At 43.2% G+C, this 10,896-nt stretch overlaps 1 protein-coding gene across 13 annotated transcripts in view; it reads left to right on the forward strand.

Annotated features, from left to right (window-relative positions):
• The window catches only part of PARP6 (poly(ADP-ribose) polymerase family member 6), a 51,431-nt gene extending 41,117 nt beyond the window's left edge, over positions 1–10,314 (forward strand). For 11 of the 13 annotated variants that reach the window (XR_014796223.1, XR_014796224.1, XR_014796225.1 and 8 more), the window contains 4 exons: positions 8,381–8,460; positions 8,827–8,890; positions 9,548–9,632; positions 9,958–10,314. Coding sequence is in view for 9 of the 13 variants with exons in the window: in XM_084897760.1 (XP_084753886.1) it covers positions 8,381–8,460; positions 8,827–8,890; positions 9,548–9,632; positions 9,958–10,060 (332 nt within the window). In the remaining 4 variants the exon portion in view is untranslated. The remainder of the gene's footprint in view (positions 1–8,380; positions 8,461–8,826; positions 8,891–9,547; positions 9,633–9,957) is intronic. The other 2 variants (XR_014796226.1, XM_084897764.1) reach the window with 2 other exon arrangements.
• Positions 10,315–10,896: the final 582 nt, after the last annotated feature.

Below are 10,896 nucleotides of genomic sequence, written 5' to 3' on the forward strand. Positions count from 1 at the left end.
GTAGCCTGACTTGACTGGTGCTTCAGATTTTCCTAAAATCTCTCAAACAAGCAGCTTCTGGTATCAGCAAACCCTTCTCATTAAGTGGCCCTATCCCTGGTACTAACAGTAGCCAGCCTTGCCTGGGCACCTCTAAACCCAGGGCAAGAAACAGCCATCTGCAGGTCGCTTTGTAGCTTATGCCTGGTGGCCCTTGACAGAATGCAGGTATTGGCTGACCTTGACCTGCAACTCCTAGAAGATCTCAAAGCCAATGCACCCAGTGGATAGCTTCAGGCAACATTGAAACACCACCACTCAAATACTTGCACAAGTGATACACTGAAGTGGTGGAATCAGCTGGTACTAAACCCTGCTGAAGCTAGTCTTGCACTGTGTGGTGGGCCCAAGCACAGCTGATCTACCAAGGTGATTAGAAGTTGGTGGTCAGCTTATCAGCCTGAGTAAACCCTTTCCATTGACATGCCAACAGCAATCAAGACTCAATTACAGCTGAAGCCGGTTTGGCTCAGTGGTAGAGCGTCGGTCTGCGGACTGAAAGGTCCCAGGTTTGATTCCGGTCAAGGGCATGTACATTGGTTGCAGGCACATCCCCGATAGGGGGTGTGCAAGAGGCAGCTGGACGATGTTTCTCATCGACGTTTCTATCTCTCTATCTCTCTCCCTTCCTCTCTGTAAAAAATCAATAAAATATATTTAAAAAAAAAAAAAAAACTCAATTACAACAGAAGGGTGTACAGCCCACATGGGGGAAGGTACAGCTGTAGTGTCAAACTTGGATGATCAGGAATGCTGTGCTGCTGGACCCCACAGGTCACCAATTACATTAGGCTATGCTATCATGCCTAGGAAACATAGTAGCTCTACCTAATACAGAGAAACAAGTACAAGGAGGCAACCAAAATGAGGAGACAAACATCCCACATGAAAGAATGGAACACCCAGCGGCCTGGGGCCAAGGTCAAGACGAGGCAGCTACACTCATACCTGAGCTCTCGGCAGGTGCCCTTGTCCCAGGTCCCAACAGGCCGGAGAGGCTTCTCCAAAAGCTACTGTTGGCTCCAGTTAACTGGACAAGTTGACCCAGGACAGCTAAGACCAAGCCGATCACCAGGGCATCAAAGGTAAGTGACCAGGCCCCAAACTCCTGGGTTTTCTCTGGCCCCACACTGCCCAGCCTCCAAGCAAAGGAACCGCAAACAGTGTGGGATGGAGCCTCCATCCCAAGGAGAAACGCGTGTGTGAGATGTCTCACGTGCAGCAGCAGCAGCAGCAGCAGCCACTGCAGCAAGAAAGTCAAGTTCAAAGGTAATTGGACGAGGAGTCTTAAGCACGGCTGTTCCCGCAGCAAACTGCTTCATGAATCCCCAAAGGGATGTGTCCATATGGGCAGCAGAAGGGCTCCTGCTGTTCTTTTGCTAATAAAAACTGTTGTGATTAAAAAAAAAGAAAAGAAAAAAAAGAATGGAACAGAATTCCAGAAAAAGATAAAATGGAGACAAGCAATCAACTAGATTCAGAGTTCAAAACACTGGTTATAAGGATGCTCAAGAAACTTAGAACCTCAACAGCATTAATAAAAATAAAAAAAAAAACCTAATTGAAATAAAGAATAATTTACAGGGAATCAACAGTAGAGAAGGTGAAGCCAAAAATCAAATAATCAACTTGGAATGTAAGAAAGCAAAAAAAAAAAAAGAACAACAACAAGAAAAAAGAATCTCCCCCCTCCCCCCCAAAATGAGGGTAGTGTAAGGAGTCTGGGACAATTTCAAGTGTACCAACATTTGCATCATGGGGGTGCTGGAAGGAGAAGAGAAAGCAAGAAATTTGAAGAAATAATTACAGAAAACTTAAGTTGGTGAAGGAAACAGACATAGAAGTCCAGGGATATCAGAGTTCCAAACAAATGAACCTAAAGAGATCCACACCAAAAAACGTCATAATTAAAATGCAAAAGGTTAAAGACAATCTTAAAAGCAGTTACCTACAAGGGAAGCTCCCATAAGACTGACTGTCAGCTGGTTTCTCCAAAGAAACTTTGCATCCCAGCTGGCATGGCTTAATGGTTGAGCATTGACCTGTGAACCAGGAGGTCATGGTTCAATTCCTGGTCATAGCATATGCCCAGGTTGCAGGCTCAATCCCCAGGAGGGTGCATGCAGGAGGAAGCCAATTGATGTTTCATTGGTTTCTCTCTTTCTCTTTCTAGTCAATAAAGATATATTTTTAAAAGAAATCAGTTTTTAAAAAGAAAGAAACTTTGCAGGCCAGAAGGGAGTGGCAAGAAATATTCAAAGTGATGAAAAGCAAGGACCTACAACCAACAGTACTCTATCCTATAAAGCTATCATTTATAGCTGATGGGCATATAAAGAGCTACCAGCCAAGAAAAACTAAAGGAGTTCATCACCACCAAACCAGTATTACATGAAATGTTAAAGGGTCTTCTTTAAGAAGAAAAAAAAGATAAAAATATGAACAATAAAATGGTGATAAATACATATCTAGCAACAGTTGAAACTACTAACAAAATGAACAAGCAATAGAACAGACTCATAGATACTGATAATTTTTTTTTGTTAGTTGCCAGATGGGAGGAGGGTTTGGGAGAATGGCAAAAAAGTTGAAGTGATTAAGAAGTACAAATTTGCCGAAACCAATTTGGCTCAGCAGATGGAGTGTCTGACTGCAGACTGAAAGGTCCCAGGTTCAATTCTAGTCAAGAACATGTACCTTGGTTTTAGGCATATCCTTAGTAGGGGGTGTGCAGGAGGCAGCTGAGTGATGTTTCTCATTGATGTTTCTAACCCTCTCTCTGTAAAAAATCAATAAAATACATTTTTTTTAAAAAAAGTACAAATTTGTTACAGAATAGTCATGGGGATGTAAAGTACAGCATAGGGAATCCTATCTAATAAAAGAGTGATATGCAAATTGACCGTCACTCCAACACAACATGGCTGACCCCATGTGGACACAAGATGGCCAGCAGGGGAGGACAGTTGTGAGGGATCAGGCCAGCAGGGGAGGGCAGTTGGGGGCAATCAAGCCTGCAGGGAGGGCAGTTAGGGGTGACCAGGCCTAAAGGGAAGGGTAGTTAGGGGTAAACAAGCTGGCAAGGGAGCAGTTAGGGGGTGATCAGGCTGGCAGGCAGTCGTTAGGGGAAATCAAGAAGGAAGGCAGGCAAGCAGTTGTGAGCCAGCAGCCCTGGATTGTGAGATGGATATCCGACTGCCCGTTTAGGCCCAATTCTACCGGTATTGGGCCTAAATGGGCAGTAGGACATCCCTCAAGGAGTCCCAGATTGGAGAGGGTGCAGGCTGGGCTGAGGGACAATCCCCCATGCACAAATTTTGTAAATTGGGCATCTAGTCTATACTAATAAAAGGGTAGCATGCTAATTACACCAGATAGACTGGATGTCCTTCCTGACAAAGCCACAGTGGCTGCCAGGGCCGAGGAGGGAGTGGTAGCAGCAGTGGGGTGATGGGGGTGGCACCTTTCCCTGACTGGTCTGGTCACCTCCTGCAGAGGGAAGCCAGCACAGGGAGTGGGCCTAAGCCATCAGTAGGACATCCCCTGAGGGCTCCTGAGCAGGCTGGGGTGAGGGACACCTCCCTCTCGCCATTCATGAATTTTGTACACCAGGCCTTTAGTATAGTCAGTAATATTCTAATAACTAGGTATGGTGCTGGATGGGTTTAGGATTTATTTGGGTGATCAACTAGTTAAATTATGTAATGTCTGGTCACTGGGGTGTACACCTGAAACTAAAGATGTATGTCAATTGTAATTGAAAATGGAAATGATTTAAAAAATAAGATGACATGCCGGGACCGGTTTGGCTCAGTGGATAGAGCGTCGGCCTGTGGACTGAAGGGTCCCGGGTTCGATTCCGGGCAAGGGCATGTACCTGGTTGCGGGCACATCCCCAGTAGGGGGTGTGCAAGAGGCAGCTGATCGATGATTATCTCTCATCGATGTTTCTAACTCTCTATCCCTCTCTCTTCCTCTCTGTAAAAAATCAATAAAATATATTTAAAAAAATATATAAATAAATAAGATGACATGAACAGGTATATCACTGAAGAAATTACCAAAAATCATGAAAAGCTGCTCAGCCACTATTAATCAAGTAAATAAAATCAAGACCAAACGACTTACCATTTTAGGACCCAAATACATTAGCAAAAATTAAGAAATCTGATAATACTTCTGATTGTACCAGAGTTATAGGTCATCACGATTTCTTTTATTGCTTATCCTATATAATAAAAGGGTCATATGCAAATGACCAAACTGTGGAAGGACAGGTTGCTATGACGTGCACGGAACAGTGAGGGGCAGACGCTCTATGCAGGGGCTACCCCCTGGTGGTCAGTGTGCTCTCTCAGGGGGAGTGCTGCACAGCCACAAGCTAGGCTGGCAGCTGGTGAACACAGCGGCCTGCTTCCAGCAGCACTAAGGATATCCAACTGCTGTTTAGGCTCCCTGCGGGGAGTGGGCCTAAGCTATCAGTCAGACATCCCCTAAGGGCTCCCGTACTCCAAAAGGGTGCAGGCCAATCTGAGGAGATCTCCCTCCCCAGGGCATGAATGTCATGCACCAGGCCTCTAGATGGGATATAAATTAGTATGACCCTTTGTTGTTAAATTTGGTAATAATTTAAAACTGAGAAATTTTATCCCATTGACCCAGCATTTTCATTCCTGTGTATGTGCACCCAAACGTGTACAAAAATGTTCAAAGCAATACTGTTTGCAACAGCAGTCTTGGAAACAACCCAAATCAAGAGAATGCATACATTTAAATACATTCTAATGATTGACTCTTCAGCAATGAGAATGAACAGTGGCATTCAACATCATGGAAAGATCTTAGTAATAAGTTGAGGGAGAAAAGGCAAGCCCAGAAGACTATGCTACCTTTTTTTTATGTTCAAAAGCAAATAAAATTAAACATTAGGCATGTGTGTGTGTATGTTTCTGTGTGTGATAAAATTAAAGAAATTTCAAGATGGTGGTTACCTTCCAAAGGGGATGCAGATAGTTGAGTTAGGATAGCAGCACATAGATGTAAGTCATTGGTAGTGTTTTAGTTGTTAGATTTAGTTCTTAGGTTGGATCTGAAGATATTCATTGTCCTATCCTATATAACAAAAGGTTAATATGCAATTCGATCGAATAGTGGAACAACCGACTGCTATGACACACACTGACCACCAGGGGGCAGATGCTCAATGCAGGAGCTTCCCCCTGGTGGTCAGTGCACTCCCACAGGGGGAGCAATACTCAGCCAGAAGCTGAGCTCATGGCTGGCGAGCACAGCAGCAATGGCGGGGGCCTCCTGCCTCTGCAGCAGTGCTAAGAACCCCTCAGGGGATGTCCGACTGCCAGCCCAGGCTGCGAAAGGGCGCAGGCCGGGCTGAGGGACCCCTACCTTCCCAGGCCTCTAGTTAAATATGTGACAGTGTGTCATGATCCAAATATTAGGATTAATCTGCACAGGATAAGTGCCCAATAAGTATTTGTTAAATGTGTACATGGATCTCATTCTATGTGCATGGTGTCTAAAGGAGGGTGGGTTTGGGGTATTCTTTTTTGCTTCTTTGTCTAAGTTCCTCTATTTTTATCTTTATCACAGCCTGAGCTTGCCTCTAATTAAGCTTCTTATTATTTTTCAAAATAGTGAAATTCTCCTGGTTCTCAGTGCCCACAAGATTCTTTCTTCCTATCTATTTTCTCCCTATTCTCTCCCTCTGTTGCTGGCCTTTGCTTACCACTAAGTGCCTGAATGCTATTAGTAATCAGATGGAGCCAGGTCTTTACCAACTTCTCTTTCTTCATCACTTCACTGATTACTTAAAAACATCATATGATACCATCCTTCTCAAGAAGGTCAATTGAGTATATATACAAAATACCGTAGGATTTTAGTATTGTAGTTGTAGGTAATCTTGTCCAATCCCTATTATTATTTAGATAAGAATGCTGAAACTTGGAGATATTAAGTGACTTTGGAGTCACACAGCTGAGGAGCAGAGCTAAGACAGGAATCCAGATCTCCTAACCTTTGGGACAGTGTTTTAACCATTACATTAGACTGACAGGGTAGGCTTTGCTTGAATGACTGACTCCATGAGGGCGCCATAGATATTTGAGCCTATATAACAGTGGGTGGAATGTATGTAAGTGTCCAACTTCATGTAGTTAACTCTACAATTTGGTTAACTTTATCTTACTGCATGTTTTCTTCCACCCTATTTTGCTCTGCTTTTCTTTGTTCTTTCTTAGGGTAGGATCCTTAGCCAGCAGCAGTGAGTACCTTATGGGAGCAGTATAGAGAGCATCCCTTTGACTAGCAGAGCCTCCAATGACTTAGCCAGAATATGCACATTAAAATTAGGACCAGTGAGAAAGGAGATGGTGAACTTCATCTCTTTAGTCCTGTTTAGAGACTTGGAATAAGTATATATGCCAGACACAGAACATCCAGGGATTATGTTCTTAAAGTCTGTTCTTGAGAAACTGACTGAAGATAACTGGTGCAGTGTGGACAGTACTGTGTGCGACAGAATTGGGATGGAACAGGATTTATATTATAAGGACTATCTCTAAGAACAGCCGTAGAAATCAGATTGTTCTTTCCTATCCTTTAGGTTGGCAAACTCATTAGTCAACAGAGCTAAATATTAACAGTACAACGATTGACTTTTTTTTTTTTTTTTTTGAGAGCTGAAAACTGACTTACTGCACATGGGTCATGAAGTTTCAATAGCACTGTACGTGCGTGCCTGCACGTGGTATTTTTTGGAAGAGCCACACTCAAGGGACCAAAGAGCTGCATGTTGCTCACGAGCTGTGGTTTTGCCAACCAGTGCTCTGAGGTATAACCTAAATGAGAATTACACTCAGAATCTTGTACTGAAATACCCAGGCTAAGAAGTCATGTTTAGATGCAGAGCTAAACCTAGTTCAGGCTAATGTAGAAGGTGGAAATGGGCGGTGAGTGTCTGTAGGAGGAATAAATTAGCAGTTGAAGTCTTGAAGCTCTCTGGCCCTGAATTGAATATTCAGACCACAATTCTATCATAGAACTTTAGTGTGAGTGCATGATGAATTTACAGCCTGATCAGTAAAGAATGTTAGTCCAGTGTTTATCTTTCCCACAGCAACTCAATGGCTATCACAAGACCAAAAATTGAAGCAGAGTGGTGTTAGTAATAATAGAAAGTTCCAGGGTGGAATGGTTCATAAGGCCCTGCTTATGGCCTATAATGATAGCATCATTCTCCATCTTCCTCTTAGTCTCATACACACACACACAAACACACACACACACATAAACGAGAGGCTGATAAGGCTACCTGTGCTAAAGCTGAGCATAGAGATTGAAATCCTAATCACAGGCAAGAAGAGTTGGGAGCAGGAGCACACAGCACTGTTTTGTATCTAAGAAAAATAAAAAATGAGTCTATAAATGGTTATAAACAGGTAAGGATGGTGAATGATTTATGGATTTAAATAGGGTAGAAACGAGTAAATTGGCACCACTTCCTAAAATGTGGGGACTTTCTGAAGGAAGAATGATTCTTCAAGTTTTTTGCCATTGTGATTATATGGAAAATTAGTTATCCCTTAACTGCTATGCTTTCACCCTTTTCTCTTGAAAGACTCTGGTCACAGTATTTTATGTAACTTTGAAACTAAAGCAGATCGGACTTGCTCTGCTTGCCTCCTCTCTACTCATTTCACTCAGCCTGACATTTGATCTGAAGTGCTGATGTCACCACTGACTTGGGCATCTCATTCCTCTCATTTCATGTGTTACTCCTCTATCAGAACCCTTCAGTGATTCCCTGATGTTCTCAAGATGAACTCTAGTTGCCTTACCTGGCTACAAGGCCTACTTAAACTGATCCTAGCTCACCTCTTAGATATCATCTCTTGCCACTCCTCCGCCATTGGCTATACTCAGTACAAACTAAGGCATACTGATTTTTTCACTCCAGACCTTCTATATCTTATTACCTCTGCCCAGAACATTGCCCCCTCTTCATATAAATTCCTCATCCTAGAGTTCTCACCCTAGCTATCACCAGGAAGCCTTCTTCAGACCTCTAGGCTAGGTTCATTCTCTGCCTCTGATTTACACAGTGCTCTCTATTGTCCCCAGCACAACACTTAGCATATTGTTTTGTAATTACCTGTTCTTTGCCTATACTCTCCACCAGACTAAATTTTGTGAGGAAAGATGTCCTGTTTGTTTTTTCACTGCTGTATTGCCAAGTGTCTAGCACAGTGCCTGACAGTAGGCACTTGAGTAAATGTTTGATGAAGGAATGGGTGAATGAACTGGTTTTGTTGTTTTATGACAGGAATGGGAAAAGGACAGCACAGGATGCCTTCCAAGGATGAGCTGGTCCAGAGATATAACAGGATGAATACTATTCCCCAGGTATTAATACTTGGCCCTGCTCCAGTGAGTCAGTACACTTCTCCTGGGATAAGTTTTGGTTACAGAGATGGATGGGAAAACAATGGTGGGGTGGTGGGTAATTTGAAGGAATCAGGTACATTCTAAGATGAACATGCTTCCGGTCATAAGTGGCTTTAGTCATAACTGAAAACAGAGACTGAGTTTGTGAAAAAAATGCAGTGACATGTAATTGTAAAGATGGAAGCTGTGGACTCATCCAGACTGGTGTTATTTTTGCGGAGGGGAAGGAATGGCTGGAAGCCCAGGATATCCCTGATCCTACCCATCATCAGCAAACCAGCCTCTATAACAGTCTATCTGGGCCCTGTTCTCTTTCTCTTCTAGACCCGTTCCATTCAGTCAAGGTTCCTGCAGAGTCGGAATCTAAACTGTATAGCACTTTGTGAAGGTAAGTAGCTCAACCAGTCCCTGTTTTTCTAGGTCCCCAACCTAGTATATATACACTTTATATTTTTATTGATTTCAGAGAGGAAGGGAGAGGGAGAGAGATAGAAACATAAATGATGAGGCGAAACCGGTTTAGCTCAGTGGATAGAGCATCGGCCTGCAGACTCAAGGGTCCCAGGTTCGATTCCGGTCAAGGGCATGTACCTTGGTTGCAGGCACATCCCCAGTAGGCAGTTGATAGATGTTTCTCTCTCATCAATGTTTCTAATTATCTCTCTCCCTTCCTCTCTGTAAAAAATCAATATATTTTTTAAAAGAAAGAAACATAAATGATGAGAGAGAATCATGGATTGGCTGCCTCCTGCATGTCCCACACTGGGGATTGAGGCCATAACCTGGGCATGTGCCCTGACTGGGAATCGAACCATGACCTACTGGTTCATAGATCAACGCTCAACCACTGAGTCACACCAGTGGGTCCAACCTTTCTTTTTGGTGCAACTAATGGCACATGATCCAGCCAAGGATGATGTCGAAGCATCATATCTTCCCTTCCCTGCCTGGACTCTGACCTAAGCATTATATATATATATATATATATATATATATATATATATATATATATATATATAAAAATAACTCTGGCCCCTCTTCTCAGTCATTACATCTAAAGACCTCCAGAAGCATGGGAACATCTGGGTGTGCCCTGTGTCCGACCATGTCTGCACACGGTTCTTCTTTGTGTAAGTCTAGGAGGGTACCTAGGGGATTACTCTGAGGAGTGAGGGTGGGGGTGGTGTGCTGGCATGTGACTACTGTTATCTTAGACTTGTCCCTGGCTACCTGAGTGCAGCTGGCACTGGGACTTTCCCCTTGGAGGTTGGGGATGCCTATATATCAGGGTCTGTTTAGAGGAAACCAGGTAAGTTGAATCTCTTCCACCCTAAGAAAAACCAAGAAAGTGTTTTAATTTATAGAATGGTACACCTCCAAATACAGTTCCCCTGGATGACATTATTTCTAGTATTGTTCTCTCTCTTATGCTCACATTTGCCCTATCTTTGGCAGATATGAGGATGGTCAGGTGGGCGATGCCAACATTAATACTCAGGACCCCAAGATACAGAAGGAAATCATGCGTGTGATCGGAACTCAGGTTTATACAAACTGAGGGGGCCCAGCCCTCGTACCACCCCTGGTCCCCCAGGATCCATCTGCCCTTATTGAAGGGCTCAGGAGCAGCTAGTGAGACTGCCCTGAGGAACCAAGGAGCAGGCAAAGGATAGAAGCGGCCGCCTTCATAGTGGAGATTGACCTAGGAACCACTCCACATTTGGATGGCCCAGTCTGACCCCCTATTCCTGATATTCCCAGTTGATTTCACCCTGTTTGTAAATAAAACAATAAAATGAAAGGTGCTGTGGACTGGATATGATCACTGTGTTCTGACTGGCCTTGGCCCAGCACTGGCCCCAAGCCCCCAAGGGGTGGGGGAGGGGGTGTGGGAAGAGTGGAATAGTATGAGGTTTGAGATTATTTAAATTAGGTGGAGTTAAAACTGAGTTCATCTAGTGTAGAATACTACAGATCTGTCAACATTGTAATCAATTAATTAGATAAAGAAGGGAAATGAACAGTTTGCAGATTACACAAACTAAGATAATATAATACAATAACACTGATAAACTGTTCCTCTTGTTTTAAAAGGACCATTAAGGCCAAAGTAGCTCAGATTTCCTACCTCTGCTTTCTGCCTAAAACCTACCGTATCCATTTTCCCTTTATTTGTATCTCAGGCTGTTTTCCTCCTCCCAGGTACTTTTTTGGGATGGGGAAGTAGGGGAGAGCCACAGTTGGGTTTGTCTCTAACTTGAAATCTATAAAAAGATCCTAAGGAAATGCAACCTCCCATAATGAAATAAAATTCAGATTATCTAAGGCCAGCCAGCAAGGTGAGAAAAAACTGCTGTGTTTTTTATTTTCTGATTTTTTTAAATTTAATAAATC

Source organism: Pipistrellus hanaki (assembly GCF_964339955.1).
Source record: "Pipistrellus hanaki genome assembly, chromosome: 1".
Classification (NCBI taxonomy): Eukaryota; Metazoa; Chordata; class Mammalia; order Chiroptera; family Vespertilionidae; genus Pipistrellus; species Pipistrellus hanaki.